The sequence below is a fragment of the Acomys russatus genome, chromosome 5 (assembly GCF_903995435.1).
Source record: "Acomys russatus chromosome 5, mAcoRus1.1, whole genome shotgun sequence".
Taxonomy (NCBI): domain Eukaryota; kingdom Metazoa; phylum Chordata; class Mammalia; order Rodentia; family Muridae; genus Acomys; species Acomys russatus.
In genome coordinates this window covers 59409633-59432310 of record NC_067141.1, presented here as the reverse complement: position 1 = coordinate 59432310, position 22678 = coordinate 59409633, and the positions used below count along the sequence as shown (strand labels likewise).

The window sequence follows — 22678 nt, the reverse complement described above, 5'->3', positions numbered from 1 at the left end:
CGATGGGTGAAGTGCTGCCGTGGCGTGGATGGTGCCGTGAGCACGGCTTGTAGAGTTAGGCATGCATGTTTGGAAGGAAGCCTTCTTGCCGCGCGGGCTGTGGGGCCTGTGCTCTCGTTGGCGCATTGTGGACCATTGGTTTTGCCTGTCAGAGCCCGTCCGGGTACTTCCGCGGAGCTAACTCTCCTACTTCTTTCCTACACTGTAGGTTATTAGTGTGAAGGATAATGACAGCCTGGCTGCCCGGCTGGCGGTGGAAATGAAAACTGACCTCCTGATTGTCCTTTCAGATGTGGAAGGTACACAGCAATGCCTCTCCCTTCTGCTCGCACGTGTGAGCGCGTAGTTTTTCTTCTGATCATTTTTTCACTGTGGACAGTTATCTCCTGGGTCATGTGAGCTAAGGGGTCTCTCTAACTTGGGTGGACGTTTCACAGAAAACGCAGTCTGAATGCAGAAATGATGTGTTTAGGTGCTTTCGTGGTTTGTTTTGCTTTTTGACACCTTCAAGGAAATAGTGTATACCACATAAGTCACCCATCTAATGTTTTCAGTTCGGTAATCTTTGGAGCAGTCGTACACTCGTGCATCCATCTCTGTAAACGACGATAAGTTCTTTTCCTCAACCCTGATAGAAACCTCACACCTCACACCTGGTAGCAGTCACCGCCTGCTTGCATCCAAATCCCCCACCATAGACGACCTCCAGTGCGCTTCCTGTCTCTGTGGGTCTCCTTGTCAGAGATCTTACGTGAATGGAATGGTGCGCTGTGTGGTCCTTGGTCACTGGCCCCTTTCACTTAGTACAATGTGTTCAGGGTTCGTCTACACTATAGTAGGCACCAATGCTCTGTTTCTTTTTATTGCCAAGTAATATTCCACTCTGGACATACCATGTTTTGTGTATTGATCACCAGTTGGTGAGCATCTGTGCTTTTATTAATAATTCTGCTGGGAGCCTACTCATGTATGGGTGTTTTGGTGGGTTTTTCTTTTTTTTCTTTTTTTTTTTTTTTTAACCTAAGAGTGTAATTGTCGGGCTTCATGACAGAATGCTTACCTAGCAAGAGCAAGGCCTTAGAGCCAATCCCCAACTCAACAATTAAGAATGAGAGGTGAGGAAAAGTGGGTATTAAAACCACAGTAGTGTTTTCCGCAGCCACCGTGCTATTTCATGTTGCCGCCCACGGAGTCTGAGGGTTCTAATTTGTCCAACCCTTGACAGTAGCTGTTTGTTACTGTGTGTGTTTTTCGGTGTTGTGACTGTCTTAGTGAGGCGTTTTTAATCCTTTCCTGTAAAAGCCTGTTGACATTTGTTTATTTGGGGCTGGGGGCCTGTGCTGAGTTCAGAGGACAAGTTGTGAGAGCTGATTCTCCGTTCCATCATGTGAATCCTGGGGCTCAAACTCAGGCTCAGTGATGAGCACCTTTGCCATCCGAGAACAGTAGTGAATGTTGGAAGACTATGGAAAGAGGAGAGGGGAGAATTGCAGAGTGCTCTGGGGCGGGGGGCCCCTGGGAAACATCTCCCAGTGGGGCAGCTTCCCCACCCAGTTACCTGAAACTGAACAGCCCCTCAGTCTACTCCATGCCTGTCACCTTCTAGAGAGAAACCATCACGGAATCCTGGAGCTGCGGGGCGCTTAGTGCTGCTCACGCGTTAGCATTGCACACCGGATCCTCCAGGCCCCAGAGAGGTTTTACACAGAACAGGATTGTCCTAGTAATCTGGAATGATGTGGGCATCCTGTACAGGAAAAGCAGTGATTTAAAACCAAAACTGGCTGGGGAGGCGGCTCAGGAGGCAAGGCACTTACCTTGCAAGTATGAGAACCCGGATTTGACCCATAGCGCAAACGTTAAAAAAGAAAGAAAAGCCAAGTGTAGGTTTGTAATCTGAGAGCTGAGGAGTCAGAAACAGAGCTTGGTGCTAGTCAGTCTAGCTCACTTGGTAAGTCCCAGGTCCGTGAGACCCTGTCTTTAAAAAGTAAAGTGGATGGTAACTGAGAACAGACATCTGAGCTTGTCCTCTGCCTCCCACGCTACATACCTATACACTCATGTGCATTACGTTACATACACTCATGTACATACCTGCGCACACACGGACATGTAAACACACAAAACTGAAAAAGTGCTTCCACCCAAAATGACCTGCCGCAGTTCTCAGCCATGGGCAGTCTCCATAATGTGTGTCTCCTTTGGTCTTGATTTGACACCACGTTCTCAGGCCCCTCTTACCTTCCTCCTTTCCCCTCCCCAGGGTCTCCACTCCCTCTGTGAGGGTTTTGTTCTTAACTTCATGTTGTAAGCATAGAACACTTCCCTTCACTACGGGGTTACCCTGCTCAGTTGCATACAGGCTGTGCCGCGTTTCATGGTGATGAAGCCAGCCGGGATGCTGAGAGGCATAGCTCTCCTGCTGACTCAGTCCAGCCTCCAAAACCGGGAGGTATCAGTCTCCTTGGTTGGAAGGGCACGGTGAGAGCTAATGAGTTATCTGCTTCATTTCTCATCCTGCCCAGGTGGCGTGTGGCCACTGTACTGTTTCTGCACTCGCCTCCCGTTTGGTTATATGGCCGAGGTGCAGCATGATAAGCTGCAATGCCAGCGGGGAGAACTCTTGCCATTGCTGTAGGCACTGTGCCAAGGATGTGACCTTGCTCAGAGGTCAGGAAACCTTTGTTTAAGGCTGGTTAAGCGAGCACAGAAGGTGCTGGAGCCGTTGCTTTGTGTGGGCCGGCTCCATTGATCCCTTCCCCTCTTCCCCTGGTGAGACAGGTGTTGGCCCAGCACATTCATTGTTCTGTTTGGTTATCTGCTGGTTAGTTTGGTATGGTAGCGAGTGCCTGCGGAGGCCTGTGGTTCACTGCAGCATTACTGACTCTGATCCACTTTTTAGGCCTCTTTGACAGTCCCCCAGGCTCAGATGACGCAAAGCTCATTGATATATTCTATCCTGGAGATCAGCAGTCTGTGACGTTTGGAACCAAGTCAAGAGTGGGATTGGGGGGCATGGAAGCCAAGGTAAGCTGATGCTGAACTATTCCTGTCATCAAGCCCAAATCAAATGGCATTTTATCATTTTTATTGGTAAACTTGCCTGGGAGCTAGTGGTTAAGATTCCACAAATACACTTAAATATGCACACACCTAAATACGTTTCATGGCTGTTGTATACCTATGTGTAGTCATGTCTCTAGCTGTGTTCTTTACAAATAAGCAGTTTGTTCTGTGCATGTGTTCATTACTTTTTCGTTGCTGCAACAGAACCATGGACAAAAGCTATTCTGGCTCACATTTGAGAGCTCAGTCCTTCGAGGCAGGGAAGTCCTGGCAGCCGCCGGCTTGGCAGCTGGTCGCATTGCATTCATGGTCGGGAAATAAAAGTATATTAGTACCCGGCTCACGCTTAGGGTTCTCCTTCTCCAGTTAAAGCTTTCCGCAGATGCTCGTAGACACTCAGAAGGAGGCTTCCAGGCAAACAGACAGTGGAAGCCAGCTGTCACAGTGTTGTAACCGGAGAGGGCAGGGCCCATGTAATTTTCACACTTAATAAATCTTCTGTTTTCAACCCAGATATTTTCTGGAAGTTTTTCGAAACTTATTTCCCTCCCATGATTTGTTCTCAGAGGCTATGCACCCTTAACGCAGAGCATCACATATAATAATGGTAGAAAAGAAAAGCAGATGGTGGTGGCGCACGCCTTTAATCCCAGCACTCAGGAGGCAGAGGCAGGTGGATCTCTGTGAGTTTGAGGCCAGCCTGGTCTACAAAGCGCATCCAGGACAGTCAAGGCTACACAGAGAAATCCTGTCTCGAAAAACAACACACACACACACACACACACACACACACACACACACACACAAAGAAAGGAAAGGAAAGGAAAGGAAAGGAAAGGAAAGGAAAGGAAAGGAAAAGCAGTGCCTTGTTCACAAGAACTCTGTTCCGCTCACTCCTCCAGCCATTCAGTTGTAGCTGTTCAGACCTGACTAATCAAAATGCTCAGGCATAACAAATCAAAATGTGCAAGGTTTGCATCCAGTACTGGAGGGTCTCAGAGAAAACAGGGCTCACCGGTTCCCCTTCAGGCAGTACATGCTGGGGCTGAGCCGGAAAATGATGGCGGCCGCATGTGTTTTCCCAGATCTGAGCTGTGAGACATGTCCTGCTGTTCATTTTAGCCTGCTAAATACCGAGTGAGTTCTCGGTCTGGATCTCATCTTGGCTCTTACCTGACCCCTTAGGTGAAAGCTGCCCTCTGGGCTTTGCAAGGTGGTACCTCTGTCGTCATTGCCAACGGAACCCACCCAAAGGTGTCCGGGCATGTCATCACAGACATCGTGGAGGGGAAGAAAGTCGGCACCTTCTTTTCAGAAGTCAAGCCTGCTGGTGAGTACTTCTCTCTCGGGTCCCAGGGCCTCTGGGTAATAGCCAGCGCCACCCCAGCTCAGAATGAACCCTGAGCCGTCACCCGGCAAATCCAGGTCATGAAATCAATGTGGCCACATCATGAAGTCTGGCCATTTAAACACTCTTTGCAGAACTGGGTTTTGTGAGAGTCTATTTACTCTTCCTACTTAGTCCTCCTAGTCTCCAAAATGAGCAAACACTTACTAGCTCTGCACTGGATGATCAGAACTAATAGACACTAGATATGCAGAGAGGTGCGTAAAACACAGTGTGAATTCTGAAGCACACACCAAGATGCCCCTCATTGTCTGCGCTCACAAATACCAACACATAAGAAATGCGCCGGACAAAATGAAACTGAACTCTGGGAGGCACGGAGACTCTTGTCGGCATCAGACATGGGCTGTGTCTTTGTTTAGCCCTGAGTCACTCTGACACGCACTTGTTTGTTTGTGGTTTGGGTCATTGCTGCTTGGGGGACGGGGTGTTGCCACTCTATTGGCCTTGGCCGTCTCTGTGTGTCCATCAAGCGTATCAGGACACCAGGTGTTCTTTCTGCACTTGGTAAAGCGCCTGCTGGGAAAGAGAGAGTGTGAAGCTCGCTATGGTCTGATGTTTGCGCGTGCTCTTGCAGGCCCTACGGTGGAGCAGCAGGGGGAGATGGCTCGATCGGGAGGGAGGATGCTGGCCACGTTAGATCCCGAACAGGTGAGGACATTCCCTGACGGTGCACTTGGCTTAGCGGTCAAGTCTGCCGGCCCCATTTATTCTAAGTGTTAGTAGAATTGTCTGAGTTAATTGTATGCTCCTCTTGGTCTGAAGACGATCTTTCTGTCACTATGGTTTGATCAAAGACAAGATTAGGGAAGCTGCTGATCTGACACATGGCCGACATGGCCACATAGGAAGTTACCTATAAAGGGACTTCAGTCTGTGACAACTTCGGCTCCAGGGACAAGCCTGGCACTCTGAGGTGAGAGGAGGAAGCATGTGCATTCTTGCACGTACCTGGGGTCTTCATGGTTTCTTTGCTTTTCTCGTAGAGAGCCGAAATTATCCATCATCTGGCTGACCTGCTGACGGACCAGCGGGAAGAGATCCTGTTAGCCAACAAAAAGGACATGGAGGAGGCCGAGGGTAAGGAGTGGTCATGCGTTTGTCTTTGTCTCCTCCTCCTCCTCCCCTCTTCCTCCTCCCATCTTCCTCCCCCCTCCTCCTCCTTCTCCCTCCTCTCCCCCTCCCCTCCTCTTCTTCTTTATCCACCTTCCTCCTGTTTCTGGGTAAGGAGCTGTTCATGCATTTATCTTTGCATCTTTCTTCTTTTTGCTGGGGGAGGTTTATTTATTTTTGGGTTTTTTGTTTTGTTTTGTTTTGTTTCTTTTTTCGAGACAGGGTTTCTCTGTGTAGCCCTGGCTGTCCTGGAACTTGCTCTATAGACTAGGCTGGCCCTGAATTCAGAGATTAACCTGCCTCTGCTTCCTGAGTGCTGGGATGAAAGATGTGCACCACCTCCACCTGGCTACTGATAATTCTTATGTCTATCTAAAGGCAAGATTATTGGAAGAAATTATATTTTTATCAAGGGTGGGAGGCTTGTGCTAAGTGTTTTCTAACTATTCATGGTTATTACTCCTGTTCCATTTCCAAATATTAATCTTAACCCTCCAAGGAGCTTTTCCTGTTCACACGGGTCCTGTGAGCTCTGGGTTCCGTGACAACTTTAGAACCAGAAAAGGAGCCAGAGAACTTCGCTGCTGTAGATGCTCAGCTAATGATGCCTGGGACCGCTCTATTAGCAGGCCCTGTGCTGAGGGCTTTCCTATAGAATCACCTTTAAACTGCATAGCTTAGTGTATCTGAGGAAGCTACTACTTATGAGTCTCACTTAGCAGAGCTGCCATTCACCCCAAGCCATCTGGCCAGTGGTGGACCCAGGATTCTAGTTCAGACGAACCGTCCATATAAAAGAGCACGGAAATGGCTCGTGCTGCCTGTGGTGAAAGATGAGTTATCTCTTGGGCCATTAGACCAGTGTACTAGCTTTATGGGTGGCATCAGATGCTGTCCAGAAGGTCTGTGTGGTGCTCATGGAAGAGTAGGTGATGTGGCTTAGGCACAGTCACCGTCAGGCCCCAGTGCCTTCTTTCCTTTCTCTTCATTCTCTGCTCTGTCAGCTTAAGACAGTGGGGCCTAGCTGCGTGTGGTGGCCACATAGTGAGGCCGAGTTTTTTGTTGTTGTTGTAGTAGTAATAACAACAATAATAATAAATTTATACATAAGACATATAACACACACAATAAATATAATAATAAGAACAAAAGCAATAGAAAGATAAAGTAGACAAATCGTCATTGTTCTTGACACCATCGGCACATCAGCCTGTGCACGCATTCGTCGGCCATGTTTGATGACTAGACCTGATGCTTCACGGTTGGTGTTACTTTTCCACGCCATGTCGGTAGCTATTGTAGATTGTGCGTAACATCACAGCCTCCTGTCTAAATTGTTAGGTAGAATCCAGGCCTACCTGTTTTGAAATGCTGAAATGTTTTGAAATGTCACATGCTGAACGTGATAATTTGGGGACATGCAGTTGTCAAGCCGTCCCTCCCCACCCCCAGGAAGAGCTTGGTAAAGCTGCATGTCACCACATCGCCAAGACCCTCAGTTCCTTGTCTGCCCTACTATAATAAAGGTGGTGGCCAAAGCCTATCCACATCGGCCGTTGTATCATGTCATCCTACTGTCTTTTCAGGAAGACTTGCGAGCCCTCTGCTGAAACGCCTGAGCCTCTCCACGTCCAAACTGAACAGCCTGGCCATCGGGTTACGGCAGATTGCCGCCTCCTCCCAGGATAGCGTGGGCCGCGTCCTACGCCGGACTCGAGTTGCCAAAAACCTGGAACTAGAGCAAGTGACTGTCCCAATAGGTGTTTTATTGGTGATCTTTGAGTCTCGCCCTGACTGTCTACCCCAGGTATGTGTGACCATGGCCCTGCCACTGGGGATGGGCTGGAGGGAGCATATATTATCAGGACTAGAGATAAGTCACCAAAGATGTATGTTTGCATGCATGTATGTATGTATGTATGAGCGTGTGCATATATAAGAGAGAGAAAGGTCTTTTTCTTCAGCCCAAAGATATTTCCAGGCAGTTATCAGTTTATGATTAAGGTGGGTGGAGCTGAGCTATTCACCCTTCCAGCCATCCCAGAGCAGAGATCAACTGAGCGTTATAAAGTTAATATTCCTTGTCACTCTTGTGAGAGGAGAGCTGTCACCCAAGCCCAGATCACCGCCCTGCAGAGAGGGAGAGAACAAACTCCCAGCTCTCTCGGCTCACACCCCTGCCAGCAGTCATCCACCTAGCACCTGTCCACCGCCACACAAAAGGACTCCATTGTCACAGCACTGCTGCCTGTAGGCACATCTAATGGAAAAGGCGCTTCGGGTCATTAATGGAAGATTGAATGCAGGCCTCTTTAAGGAATGTGGTTAGCACACCTCAAAGCAGCCATGCTGGGGGACATGAGGGGACAGTAGAGAGTAGGCCTTGCTTCATTGCCCTAAACTCTCTGAGAAATCAATAACCATTTCTCTCATGAAGCTGTGAGTGTCTTAAAGGGAAATTCTCCTTTAAAGTGAGAAGCTAGCCCCTCTGTGTGTGAGGCCTTAGGGGACTGGACCGTGCGACGCTCTGTGGCAGGTACTCCCCGGCTGGACCTCACACCAGCTCGTCCCTCACAGGACTCCCTGCCTGTGCGTGTCTTTCCTCAGCCAGGCTCATTCCCCATCTGGCCACAAGCCTGTCTTGTAGAAGAGCCTGGGGGTGGCTGCAAATCTCATTTGTCCTAGCAGGAACGGGTCCTGACTCAGTGTGGCTCTGTTCATGAAATGTCCCGTCCACCTCTCAGCCACCTGATTCTTCACAAGGAGACGCCTCACCTGGAGCATAGCCCTGATGGCGATACATAAATCCTAAAAATTGTGCACAGAACATGGTGTGTGTCAGCATTTAGCTGGACAATGTTTGCATGGCCTTCCTAAGTCGCTCAAGGCAAATAGAAAGCATTAAGAACCCCTAACCTGGGGGTTAAAATGGCCAGGTGAAGGGTTTTAGCCTTTTCCCCTAAAACTAGGGTGCTTTTCATTTGTCTGAAAAGTGTTCAGAAAATCAGACTTCAGGCTTAGGATGACTGAGCCCGTGTCTCTGCCTGTTTTAATGGGATAGCTCATCCTCTCCCTGCCCTGAGCAGTGTGTGTTCCCCCAGCAGGCTGCTGTCACCATCCAGGGCTGGCGTGAGCTCGTATTCTCCAGATTCTCAGCATCGGGCCTTTAGAGTCCCCCTGTCAATTCTAGGACCACAGTGAGCTGCAACCACAGATGCCCCACAGTCTTCACTGGCTGTTCCCCCCCAACCCCCAGCTGTGGCCAAAGTGGGAAGGGAGTGCTGTGTGACCTTGGTCACTGAACTCCAGTTGCACTGCTGGTGCTACGGAAGCCATATGGTTTAGTTCCCCAGAGTCAGGTATCTCAGAATTTTTGCCAGTTGTGCATTTGTAAGCCGTGTGACCTGAGGGTCACCACCCTTTCTGGGCTTCAGTATAGAGTGGGATAAAGTGCTGGAAAAGGTTAAACAGACAACATAACAAAGCCCCCAGCAATGCAAACACCAGTGTCACTGGGACTTGCTTTCCTTTGATCTGCAGGTGGCGGCCTTGGCTATTGCAAGTGGCAATGGCTTGTTGCTGAAAGGAGGGAAGGAGGCCGCCCACAGCAACCGCATTCTTCACCACCTGACCCAGAAGGCCCTGTCCATCCATGGAGTCAAGGAGGCCATACAGCTGGTAGGTCCCTGGGAATGAGCTGGGGCCAACCCAGGGAGGGCTGTGGACATTTGTAGCAAATATTAGGTTGTGTAGGAGCCAAGATGCTTCTACAGGTGAGCTTGAAGAGAGAGGCGGCAAGTCCTGTGAACCCTGGGCCATTCTGCAGAGCCAGGTGGATTTTCACTGCCTTGGAAGAGCTACTGTCACACAGATATATCCTGGCACTATTGGGCTACTCAGTATCAATTAGGCCTTCATTCTTTTTAGAAACTTAACTTTCCTTATTACTGTTGGTGTGTGTGAGTATGTGGGTGTGGGTGTGAGCGCACATGTGCATGTGTGCACACTCACATGGGCGCATGTTTAGGTCAGAGAACAACTTTGTGAAGTCACTTTCTCCTACCTTTACATGGGTTTCAGGAATTGAACTCAGGTCTCCAGGCTTGTGTGGCAAGCACTTTTACCTGCTGAGCCCTATCCCTGGCCCCCAGGCCCTCATTTATTAGGTTACAAGAGTGATAGACCCATTGTAGGTCTGGGTTCCTCCCATTGGTGGGGTTATTTTGGGTAGTCTGACTCGGGTAAAGAACTCACCAGTCTTTGGTAGAGTTTAGATTTGACTTAAGCCACTTTAAGACAGTTTACCATCAGCCCGCCTGTGGTGTGGAAGAATGAGAGCGTGTTGCTGCCGCTGCTATACTGTGCTCACTAACTTGGCCTGGGCCGGCAGCTGAGGTTGGTGGGAACAGGGGCAAGTCATGTGAGGCACTTGGATTATCTCATTTAATTCTCACTGCAACCCTGTAAGGAAATACTGTTTGTAGGCCCATGTTTTGGACTGGGTAAAAGCAGATTCAAGGGTTACAAAAACTCTCCAGTCTGTGGTAGGGTTTGGAGTTGATTTAAAGCCATTTCTAGACCTTTCTCTTATCATGGAAGGCCCCTCCCTCCAACATCTCAGGAGTCCTTTCTCCTTGTTGGCAGGAGCTGCCTCACTGCTTGCTCAGGGAGAATCTGGTGGGAGCATTCCAGGCTTAGGAACTCAGCCCTGCTCTCGTTCACCTTGGCTGGAGGGGGTTCCCTCCCTCCCTCCTTCCTTCCCTCTCTCCTTCCCTCTTTCCCTCCCTCCCTCCTTCCCTCCTTCATTCCCTGCTTCCCTCACTCTCTCGCTGCTTCCCTCCCTCCCTCCCTCCCTACCAGTGTATACTATACTTACAGCAGTACATGCAGATTGCATGTAGACACCTCTGTAACTATGTCTGTGTGGGTGCACATGACCGCTAACTACATGTTCCCGGCATACCATAAGGCCCTTCCTGGCCTTCCCACTTTCTTTGACTTTAACCACATACAGTTACTTTTATCTGTTCCTGAACTTTGAGTTGTCCAGAATGTACTTTTCTCTTCTATGACTTTTGTTTATTATTTTATTATCTTGGTGGTCTTCACCTTGTGTTTTTGCGTCCAGCAGTTCTTTCTCTTTTTTCGTCACCATGTAGTAATTTTATAGCCACATACTACAGTTCATCTTTTCTTTGCTGATGGGTATTTGGGCTGGTTCTGGGTGTGGACTTCATGAAATAAAGTAGCTATGAGCATTCTGGCACACGTATGTTTATATTTCTGTTGTAACATGACTAGATGGAAGACACTGACAAATCCAGAAGAGAAAATGCCTGGCATCTCTGTGTGTACCAACACAGGCACTTGTGATTGGTCTTGTCTGCATCCTAGGATGGAGTTGTCAGTGGAAGTCTTAGGGACATGTGATGAGACCCAGCAGGCCCCTAAGCAGGCACTTCTAGTGGTCCCATGGCCTGGCATCATCTGTGCCTGCTTATCATCCACCCACAGCGCTCAGCACGTCCTGAGCATTTTAAAAGATCCTCTGCCCTGTGCCGTAGTTGGCTGTCCCACTGTCCTCCTTTCTGTGACTGAGCTCTCTGAAGGCACTGGCCACGTCTGAAGTGCAGAGCATGGTGCTAAGCGAGGCCCATGGTCCATCTCTGTACAGCTTGATCAGCATTTGTCAGACAACATTTTTGGTTTCCACAATCAGGACTTGTTTCCGGCATAAGTGTTCCTGGTGCTGCAGTTGGTTATCGGGGAGTGCAGACATTGCTCTGTAAGGGGTGATGCTGTTCATGCGCTTTGTGTAGCCAGAGAGTGCTGTCTTCTTCCTCTTTGCTTCTCTCCCTCTTCAGGTGAATACCAGAGAAGAAGTAGAGGATCTCTGCCGCCTTGACAAAATAATAGATCTCATCATCCCTCGAGGCTCCTCCCAGCTGGTCAGAGACATCCAGAAAGCTGCCAAGGGGATCCCGGTGATGGGCCACAGCGAGGGCATCTGCCACATGTATGTGGATTGTGAGGCCAGTGTGGACAAGGTCACCCGACTTGGTGAGCTGCCCTGGGGCTCCTGGGCAATGCCTGGTGAATCCTCCGTGCCCATGGACCATGTACATAGCACTCAACTCCCCGCTCTTCCTTTTCTTCAGTCAGAGACTCCAAGTGCGAATATCCGGCTGCCTGCAACGCTTTAGAGACTTTGCTCATCCACCGGGATCTGCTCAGAACACCCTTATTCGACCAGATCATTGATATGCTGAGAGTGGAACAGGTAGAGTAGACCCACAGGAAGGGTCAGACTGGGAGCAGTGTCCAGGCAGTTAGGGAACAGTATTTACACTTGCACTGTGTGTGCAGTGTCATGCCAAGGACAGAGGTGAAGAAGACGTCACCCCTAAGCTAGATGTGGTGGCACATGCCTTTAATCCCAACACTCAGGAGGCAGAGGCAGGTGGATCGCGTGAGTTTGAGGCCAACCTGGTCTACAAAGTGAGTCTAGGACAGCCAAGGCTACACAGAGAAACCCTGTCTCAAAAAAACAAAAACAAAACAAACAAACAAAAAAAAGGCATCACCCCTGCCCCAGCCTGCAGACTGCTAGGTCGAGGGGACTGCGTGCATTACAGAGTGCACCGTGTTCCCTACTGCAAGGGTTCAAAGGTAACAGACCACATAGCACCATACAGAGGAGGATCTTTCCAGCAATGTTTTATTTGGATGACAAAGTTATATTTCCAATTAGGCATTCTTTTTTATGTAACATTTTTTTAAATTGAACAGAAGTGTTTTTGGTTTGTTTTGAGGGGTTCTTTGGGAGAGGCACAATGTTTTTACTGTTTTATTTTATATGTATGAGTGTTCTCTTGTATGTCTGCTCACCACATGCGCCCCAAAAGGCCAGGAGAGGGCATCAGATCCTCTGGTGCTCTTACATAAGCTAGCGCAGCCTAGGGAAGCACCTGCTGGCCTTGGCTACTGGGATCCTGACAGCTGGAAGGGAAGGATGCTTAGCAATGCACTGTGGACCCAGCAAATAGCTGTGCTAGCTTTCTGTGTCACTGTAGCCAAACAAAACACCCAAGAGAAGCAACTAAGAGGCTGTAATAAAAGAAGCTCAACAACATGGAGGGCCAAACCAATCCACGAAAGAAGGAAAAGCCTAGAATCTCTGTGTCTAAGCACAGTACCATGTATCAGCCTAGCCTGAAACGCAGAATAGAGGCTGCCAGTGGGAGTCAGGGGAAGTGGGACTCCATAGTGGGAGGCAGTGTTTCCTCAGGGCTGCAGCTAGAGAACCTGAGAGCTGACAAAGCAGCTGCTTCCTATAGTCAGAGGGTCCGTTCCATCATGAAGAGGGAGCAGCTTACCTCATGGTAGCCAGGAAGCAGAGAAAGAGGGAATATGTCTCTAGTGGTACCTTTCCTCAAGTAGGCTCATCTTCACCTTTCACCCCCTCCCAATAATCCATCAAGGGATTAATCCATTCGTTAGGCCCTCGGGATCTAAGTGTCACAGGCAGGTGCAGAGGTGTGCTCTACCAATCCCCGGTCAGGTCAACAGTCAGAACTACCCGACATCTGAAGTCATTACTCTGAAAGTGAAAGTGTACCTCGAAGAGTAAAAGGGAATTGGAGCACACAACCGCTCGTGTTCAAGTCTGTACATTAGTGGCCCATTTGATTGCTGGCTGCCTGAAGATGCCAAATACCACAGTCACATGCACTGCACAGGAGAAAGGTGTCCTTGGCTAGAAATGAGCCCTCTCGTTCTAATGTAGACAAACCCTTGGCATGCTCATTGTGAAAATGAGGATTACCTTGACAGGCTTCAAACCAATATGAGGCAATGTGTGTACTACATGCAGCACCCTTGCTTTTAGGGGGATCTGATGACAAATTGTGTTCCCAAGTCCTGGAGAGAGTGGAGTGTCCCATAAAGTCCCATCAGGGCCTCAGGCCACCAGGCAGGACCGATACAGCTTGTATAGATGGAGCCACCATCTGAAGGAATCGAGGCAGGACCTAGTCCTGTGTAGTGTCGGAGAGCAAGGCCTGTGTGGGATCAGACTGTGGTTAAGTCCCTCAGGAGGCAGCCCAGGAGGCTTGCATTCCTCTAACTAAAAGCAGAATCAGTTTGGGGACCTGGAGCTGGCACGGCAGGGCAAACCTGAACAGGTACCTAGTTTGAGGTACTTAGTGTTGGGCACCAAGCCAGGGCTACCCTGGGGTATAAGAAAGAAAAGAACGTATGGGTGCTCCCCACCTTCTCATGAATCGAGCACAGGTTCCACTTCATAGAGAATGGGGGATTCTGATTCCTTTAGTAAATGTTCCTTTAGTGAAAAGTCAGAAGCCAGGGCCTGTGTGCCTCATGCATGCATTCAGCATTCAAAGGCTTTCCCTTCTAATCCTGTTCCAGCTTGCTCAAGGGCCTGCTGCTGGAAAAGTGGCCGGCAAGCCCTGGCCTAGCACAGAGCAGAGCGTGCTGGCGTGAGCAGGGCTAGGTCACCTTCCAGGCCCACGAGCAGCCTGGCTGCGGCTTGCCAGGGCCTTGCTGCATTACCCAGACTCCTCTTCACCCCGGCTCATCTATTTTATTTTCAATTTTCAGAGCCATGTTAAAGGTGAATCCATCACATTTCTTTGGCGGGGGGTAATACACATTTATATTATTGCACATAAATAAAGTAAACGACATACAGCAAGAAAAACCACAAAACAATCCAGGAATTATATTAATGTTACATTCAAGGTGTTTTGGCTAATTGTATTTGGCAACCTTGCAGAAAACATCGTTCCTATCTTGGTGAGTCTAAAATTCTGAACATAAATCAGTATCTGTCATATCTCATCATGGCTATCAACTTAAAACGTCTGTCTAGACCTAAAAATGTCTTCTCCCCTAAACAACTAAACTTAACTAAAAAGACTAAACTATCTGGTCTTCAGCCTCATCAGAGACTTGAGAAGGAATAAAACTTAATTACATAAGCGAATCAGAAGTGCAGGCTAGCAGCTTCCAAAATGAAAAAATGACAGTTTGCTGCCTGAACAGTCACCCAAAACTATTGTATCCAATTTCCTCTCTGACAGGTAAAAATTCACGCAGGCCCCAAGTTTGCCTCCTACCTGACCTTCAGTCCCTCAGAAGTAAAATCACTCCGAACAGAGTATGGGGACCTAGAAGTGTGCATTGAAGTGGTGGACAGCGTCCAGGAAGCCATTGATCACATCCATAAGTACGGCAGCTCTCACACAGATGTCATCGTCACAGAGAACGGTCAGTTTGCACAGCTTCGGGCATGTGGTGCCTGGTTTCTTTGCTCTGACCTGCAGTTGGTGCCGTAGCTCTCAGTCCCCCCAGTCCTGCAAGAAAGTACACCCCAGACTGATCAGTGTCAGTCCTAGCGTTGGAGACAGCTGGTCGTTTTCTGAGCACTCGCTGATCTACCTGTGGGCCCATCCTAGTGAGCCCCATCTGTAGGGCGGGGATGATTGGCGCCACTTTAAACATGGCTTCTCCTGCTTCGGAGGCAGTCTTTACCCATGCAGCTGCCCTGCCACGTAGTTCAAAGCCAGATATTATGACTAAACATCTGTAATCTCAGAATGCAGGGAGCTGAGGCAGGAGGATTGCCACAAGGCGAAACCCTGACCAGCAAGACCTGGGTCCAAAAAAGAAAAATAAAAAATGTACAGCTGAAGAAACCAGCAGCTGGAGGTTGAGAGCAGGACAAACTCTGTACATTAATTCATTCATTTAATACCCAAATAGCACATCAGAGAACATGCCAGGGCGCCTGGCTCTGAGGCCTGGTGGTAAAGGAAGCCACATGCCCCTAAGGGGTTCACAGTCAAGTTGCTGGAGCTACGACCATAGCACCAAGCAACAGCAATCATTAACTGACCATTTACCATGAGGCACTGGGGTGAGGGTTCCCAGGGGCCAACTGTCTTCATCCTCCACACCCCACAAAGAGGGTAATGTCCTTCCCTTCTCCACACACTCCCTCCCCACCCACCACCCCTGCACAGAGACATCCATACACCTGCTCGAGGACACAGAGCTAATGGGTGTGGGCTGGGAGGTCAGACCTAGACTGGCTGCCCCAGCATGGAGGTATAACTGCCTAGAGATCCGATTCCAGCAGCCTCTCACCATGGGATCTGGTTCACCATCTTCCCCTTCAGAGCCGTCCTAAGGCTGCTTGTTAGGAGAACATGTGTGGCCAGATCTGTCACCAGGGAGTGACCAGAAGTGGGCGTGCTCTCCACGCCTCATCCTCACTCGGTTTCTCTTTCTTAACTCCTGTAGAGAAAACAGCGGAGTTCTTCCTCCAGCACGTTGACAGCGCCTGCGTGTTCTGGAATGCCAGTACTCGCTTCTCTGATGGCTACCGCTTCGGACTGGGTAAGGAGAGGGAAAAGGAGTCCCCTGTGGCTCTCCTACCACAGGCTGTGAGGGCTGTGGTAACGACGCCTCCCTCCAGTCACATGTGTGACCTAGACACGGACCAGAGAATCAAGAAGGGCCCCATCATCACCTGCGTTGGTGGACCTTCCACCTGTGAGGAAGGCAGCTGCTCTTAATGCCTTCTCTATAGATGGGGGAAACGAGAGACAAGTCAAGTCATTACCCAGACTCACACAGCTAGTGTCAGACCTAACATACATGACCCTGGGCACCTCCATTACAGTGCAGGCAGTGGTCCCCAGAGAGCATGCCACTGCAGGCTTACTGCTTTTGAGTGACACAGCCAGGTCGCCTTGGAGATAGGAACCACAACACAGGATGGAAGGTGCTGGTATTGGTGCCTACACAGAGCCTGTGCACTGCCATCAGGAGCCAGCAAGGTAGTGGTGGCGGGGGGTAGGGGTGGGGGTGTTCAGTCTAAAGCACGTACTTGGAATTCACCGAGCTCTGGGTTCACCCCAGGCACCAGCACAAACCCATGCGACCATTAGATACAGACACCCGCTCCTCTCGTTTACCAATAAAACTTAAAGCTCTCCAGAGCTATTCCAACAGTCTGCTTTTCTGGGGACCATTTACACAGCTCTAGTAAGATTTGTGGCACATTTTGTGAATATTTGAGGTGTGTATGTGTGTGTGTTGTTGTTTTGTTTTGGGAGAGAGGGTCTTTCTATGAAGCACTGACTACCCTGAAACTTGCTATACAGACCAGGCTGGCCTCAGACCGAGAGATCTACATTCCCCTGCATTCCAAGCATAGGGACTAAAGGCTTGTGCCACCATGCCCAGCCAGCATCTGAGAATTTTAATCCCCTGACGCTTTTCATTATTGGTGTTGGTTTTGTTGGTGGTGTTGGGTTTTTCTCTTTGGTGTTAGGGATCAAACCCAAGGGCCTCTGACAGGCTAGGCTGGGCTGCATCCTGGCTTCCTTCCCACAAGCTCTCCGGAAATCACTCTCCCTGATTGTGGAGGGCTGAAAGGGCTTGACCACACTCTTCTTAGTTTTTGACTTTGAGTGCCTGTTTCTGTCTCACTGGGATTCTGACTTAACCGTCACGGCCCTCGAACTCAAACCCTGGAGGAAAGTGATAACTGGCCTGGCTTTGGCTCCATGTCCAGTGACTGTCCACTCCACAGCTGCAGGAGCTTCTTCCTCACTACCTCATCCCTAGGCCTGGTGCAGTGTACACACTCAGTGAGCTTGCGATGCACGAGGAATCTAACGGCCACTGAATACAGTGGGAGGACACTGAGCCGGACCCAGGAAAGTCCAGGACTCTGGAGCAAGAGGAAGACAAATGAGCAATAACCTCTCACATATTCAATAACTGGCAGGCGCCTTTGTGCCAGATGCCTGGAGAGTCCTAGGAACTATGCTTTCTAGAGTATAAAATTATCTGGGGGCCCCGAGTTTAAAAGCACTTGCTGCTTCTGTGGAGGACTAGGGTTCTTTTCCCATTTGATCTTCTCTTCTGGCCTCCATGGGCACTGGCATGCATGTGGTACACATATACACATACAAGTTTACACATATAATATAAAAATAATCTTTTAAAAAGAAATAAATACTATTTTGGCATAATAGCCCATTCCTGCTGTTCTACCTACCACTCAGGAGGCTAAGGCAGGAAGGTCAAAAATTCAAGGCTAACCTGGGCTATACAGTAAGACTATATCTCAAAGGAGGCGGGTGATCTAGGGAGATGAAGTCTATACTGGACACTGTTGTAAGCGTCAAGACATGCCCCAGGTGTTAACAGTGGGGTACACAGTTGAGATGCCTAGACTGATGAAGATGGATCTTCCTAAACTGTCTGAATACACTTGGACGAAGGACAGGAAAAGAGGCAACGAACTGCACTGCATCGCAGCGTGGGGAAGGGGCATTTGTGATCTGTGTGACAGAGAGCACACCACCTGGATGAGGAGCACCAGGCTGCCCCAGGAGGATGGGTCAGAAGTTAGCAGAGAAGATTCCCATTGTAGGTCCATAGGTGAACAGGCAGCTACAGCAGCTGGCAAGAGCCACAGCTCGCTCTCCATAATGGTTTTTTTTTTTTTTCCTTGTTTTTATTTTTTAATAGGAGCTGAAGTGGGAATCAGTACATCACGAATCCACGCCCGGGGACCAGTAGGCCTCGAGGGATTGCTAACCACTAAGTGGCTGCTCCGAGGGCAAGACCACGTGGTCTCAGACTTCTCCGAGCACGGCAGCCTAAAGTATCTTCACGAGACCCTCCCAGTTCCCCAGAGGAATTTCAGCTGAGAGGAGCCAGACTGTCAGGACTGTTCTGTGCAGTCTGGCACAGTTAGGCTCCTCAAGAATCTCCAGAGAGAACCTGGTCTTGTCCCCCACTTCTTGGAAGGGGTCTGCCATCCTGAAAGACCACCCACAGTCCTGGCTCAGCTCAGCACTTCCAGCCTTAGCTAACGTTCATATTCCATTCCAGCCTTGTCTGTGTCTGTCTCTGTTGCTCGGGTTGAACTTAGGGCCGCGTACATGCTAGGCAAAGGCTCTACCGCCAGGTTGTCTCCCTAACCCCGCAGTCCTGTCTTGGGAAGAGCATCAACAGTTGCAGGTGGAGGCTTGGCTTTTCCCAGTCTGTTCCCTCTTAGGGGAACTAAAGGACGGCATCTTACATCAATGACAAGAGAAAGCCTTGGCTGTTTGTATCGCCTCAGCCTCTTGGTGTTTGACTGAGGCCAGCCCTGTCACCCTCAGCCCTGTCACCCTCAGCCCTGTCACGTCATTTCCACATGGAATTTCATTTCCTTTATACACGCTCATCTTCAGAAAAGGAGATTGGGGATGCTTTTTTTTTTTTTTCTGAGACAGGGTCTCTCTGTGTAGCCTTGGCTGTCCTAGACCAGGCTGGCCTCGAACTCACAGCGATCCACCAGCCTCTGCCTCCCGAGTGCTGGGATTAAAGGTGTGCGCCACCACACCCAGCCTGAGACTGGGGATTCTTAAGGAGGGGCAACTCCTTAAAAACCTTTAACATTTTCCTTGGAAATGGTGACAAAAGTGGACTAACCTATATCCACTGGGAAGATTGGCCAAAAAGTCTGTAAAGTTACGGGTGAGCATCCCAGACATCTGCAGTCTGTCCCTGGCCAGGGGACACAGGGTACATTTGATGTAGTTGGAATCCAAGCATCACACTGGAGGTATGAATTTCAGGATGTTCCTACAAGTGGGAGGAAGCCCTTCAATTATGCTTGACCTTTTTATATGAATTATTTTGTCATCCTATTGACCTCCAGAACAAAGACTAGAGGATTATTTTAATACTTTGGATTCTTTCCCCCTTTTGGAAAAATAAAGTTCTTATAAAAGCCCGTGTACACGGTTGAAGTTTCTTCCCTTATTTGTCCCTACCCTCGTCTTCCCTCTCCCTCCCTAGTGACCCTCCTGCTCTGTTCTTAGCTTGCTGCTCTCTGGGAAGTTAGCTGCGGGGACCGTCTCAATTGAAGTGGTGCTGTGGAACCTCCAGGGAGGGACTCCAGCCTCCAGAGGAAAAGAAAACAGAATGGTGGGCATGAAGAACTTGTAGGCTGTTTATACAGCGATCTGATGTCTGGGGCTGTGCGTGAGATGAACTTGTTTGCCTCCGTCATGTCCCCACAGCATCCACTCCACCATGTTGCCACCCTGCATCTTGGGTTCACTGTGACTAGTGACTATATGTTTACTCTTCTCACCTATCTGGTGACTCTAAACCCCCCCCCCTTCTTTTTTAGTGCCGGCTGTCCTCCCTCCACCCCCAGCCCCATCCTTAAGAGTCTTTAGTACCCTGCAGTCTGCATTTCAAAGGCCCTTTGTTTCTGGAGGGCTTCCAAAAGATTCGAATATTCACTGACAAGCTACTTCTGATCCCAGAGTAGTTTTATGGGCCTAAGAATTACGGTGACGGTGTGGTGTGGCTCATGTTCCCAGGCTGGCTCTGGGCTCTGCCTCTCATCCTAGACCCTTACATGGTCTGGCAAGTCACCCAGCCTGCCTGCCCCATGAAGGGGGGAGTTCTGCCATAGCTTGCCTGAAAAGGCAATAAGCAAAGTCCTGCTGAAAAGACAACACAGATACTGCAGCCAGCTCCCACCAGACAACAGATGCCCCCCCCTCCACCCCCGGAGTCTGAAATAGCAGTCAAGAGAGCTGAGCCCTTCACGAGCTCACCGAGAACACAGGCTGCCATGTGAGTTCTGGGCTTCGCCAGTGGTAGGGTGGTATAAGCAAGGGACAGAGCAAGGATGAAGCCAGAAAGTCTAGAGTGCACTGACTGCAGGTTACAGGTTAACAAAGTATGTCATAGTGGTGCTGGTACCTCCTGGAGCCTCCATTTTTACAGCATGGGACAGGGATGAGGTGTGGCCGAGAAAAGGCAGGTGCAACAGCCAACAAGGCCAGTTCCCCTATTCAGAAACCTTAGCCATGCCGATTTCACACAGAGACTGGGCCACCAGCCCCCTCCCTTTCTTCATCCGAAGTGAAGAAATACCTGAAGGGGACTAGGAGGAGCCTTAGTGGCCCTAGTTGGATGGCCCAGTGTTCACTGGGTTGTCCTATGGGAAGGGACAACTCTACTGGCTCCTAAAGCACACATGCCACCGAAGCCACCAGCCCGAGGCTCCCAGCTCCCACAAGGGGCAAAAGAAAAAGTCCCCTTGGCATACATGCGTTCATGTTCTTACTCAGATACTTACACACAGTTCAACTTGGTTGTAGATTTTCTGCCACTACATCCCACGGCAACAGTAGTGACACACTACCATTAGGAGATTGTTTATTAGATCAACAACCAGGACTTCGTGAGAACAGGTATGTCTACCCATTGTCCCTTGTCTTATGAACTCATCTCCCCTAGGCTTGTCCCGAGTCTGTCAGTTGGTGTGGTTCAAAGTGGTACACTGCTTCTCCTATGCTATAATTGATGCTCACATGCTTCAGGCCTCATTAACCCAAGCACTCAGCTGGCCATGTGGTTTAAATTCAACCAAGTAGCATGTTGGTGGAATTTTTATGCAGTTATTAGGAAAAGCAAGCTCTAGTCTCCTGGGGCCATGATGTGTATTTTGAGGAGATTAAGGCTGATTGTGTCCAGTCTGCCTACTGTGTAGGGGGGGTAAGAATAAAAATCATCCAAGGAAAGACAAGACGCCAGAGACACCTGTGTCTGAAATGCACTTCTAGACTCAACTCGGTGATTCCATTTTTCGCTTAAGCTAATTTGAGCCGGCTTCTTATTTTTCATATTAGAAGACTAGATGATGTGCCTGGGCACAAGTCTCTGCTCTGCCACTTGGAAGAAACAAGCTAAACGTCTTGCCTAGGCCACCTGGTTCTTCTTGTGACTGTTGCTATGCCTGCTGGGTAGGGGGTACGGTAGATAGATGAAAAAGAGTTGTGAGAGAAAGATGGCCACCGGTTGTGATTCCCCATGAGCTCGGTGCTATTCACAAATTTCAGAATATTTTTTTTTTTTTTTGTTACTGACAAGGCCACATTCAAAAGCCAGATTTTCTATCCTGCCTGCATCTGCTTCCCAGAAGGCCAGAGTGGTCCTCTCCATGAACAGTGAACTACAGAGGCCAGAGTCTGACCAGACATTTAAGTACCTGAGCAGCATAGACAGCTGGCATTGCAAAGGGCATGAAGCAACGATGATGTTATTTTGAACCAGAGAGAAAGTGAGAAGAACGTTTGCCTGCTGCCTAAGGAGTGGAGGTGACGCTGACACGGCTGAAGGGGAAAGAATGAGGACCAAGTGAGAAACACTAGATACTTACACACAAGCCATACAGTGTGGTGTGAAATAAACGCAGAAGGATGGAGAGATGGCTCAGCACACAAATGCCTGCCAACCTGAGGGGAATCCCTATAACCCACAGTGCATGGAGAGAACTGATTTCTACCCGCCATTTTCTGACATTCACACATGTGCATGCATATGTCCTCCCCCCCCCAAATAAAAATAAAGTCAAAATATAAAACAAACGCAGAATTTACATCTCTGAGCAAACACAAAGTTTCTGTAATTTTTGATCACTTGGAAATTTTAACTGGCTCAGACTTTCTGTTAATCAGATCCCCCCCTTTTTAAAATTTATTTTTATTTTATGTGCATTGGTGTTCTGCCTGCCTGTGTGTCTGTGTGAGGGTGTCAGACCTTGGCGTTGTGAGCTGCCATGAGGGTGCTGGGTACTGAACCTGGGTCCTTTGGAAGAGCAGTCAGTGCTCTTAACCACTGAGCCATCTCTCCAGCCCCCAGTTCCCCCGTTCTCCCCCTTTTTTCATAACTATGAGAAATTGTTTGTGTCATTGTTACTCTAATGTCCCTAGTTTATGTGCTTTGTAGTTTTATGTCAACTTGACACAAGACAGAGTCATCAGAGAGTAGGGAGCCTCAATTGAGAATATGCCCTGTAGAGCATTTTATTAATTAGTGATTGATGGGGGAGTGCCCAACCCATCATGGGTGGTGCCATCCTTGGCATGGTGGTCTTGGGGTCTATAAAAATCAACCCGAGCAAGCCATGAGGATCAAACCAGTGAGCAGCACTCCTTCCGCCTTCTGCATCAGCTCCTGCCTCTAGGTTCCGTCCCTGTT

General features: G+C 49.1%; 1 protein-coding gene across 2 annotated transcripts in view; it reads left to right on the top strand.

Moving 5' to 3' along the window:
• The window catches only part of Aldh18a1 (aldehyde dehydrogenase 18 family member A1), a 32328-nt gene extending 13832 nt beyond the window's left edge, over positions 1-18496 (top strand). For both annotated transcript variants that reach the window (XM_051146527.1, XM_051146526.1), the window contains exons 6-17: positions 209-299; positions 2903-3027; positions 4252-4396; positions 5052-5125; positions 5461-5554; positions 7174-7394; positions 9128-9265; positions 11452-11647; positions 11746-11867; positions 14689-14875; positions 15911-16006; positions 18155-18496. In XM_051146527.1, coding sequence (XP_051002484.1) covers positions 209-299; positions 2903-3027; positions 4252-4396; positions 5052-5125; positions 5461-5554; positions 7174-7394; positions 9128-9265; positions 11452-11647; positions 11746-11867; positions 14689-14875; positions 15911-16006; positions 18155-18336 — 1671 coding nt within the window. In that variant the 3' untranslated portion in view covers positions 18337-18496. The remainder of the gene's footprint in view (positions 1-208; positions 300-2902; positions 3028-4251; positions 4397-5051; positions 5126-5460; positions 5555-7173; positions 7395-9127; positions 9266-11451; positions 11648-11745; positions 11868-14688; positions 14876-15910; positions 16007-18154) is intronic.
• The last annotated feature ends 4182 nt before the right edge of the window (positions 18497-22678 follow it).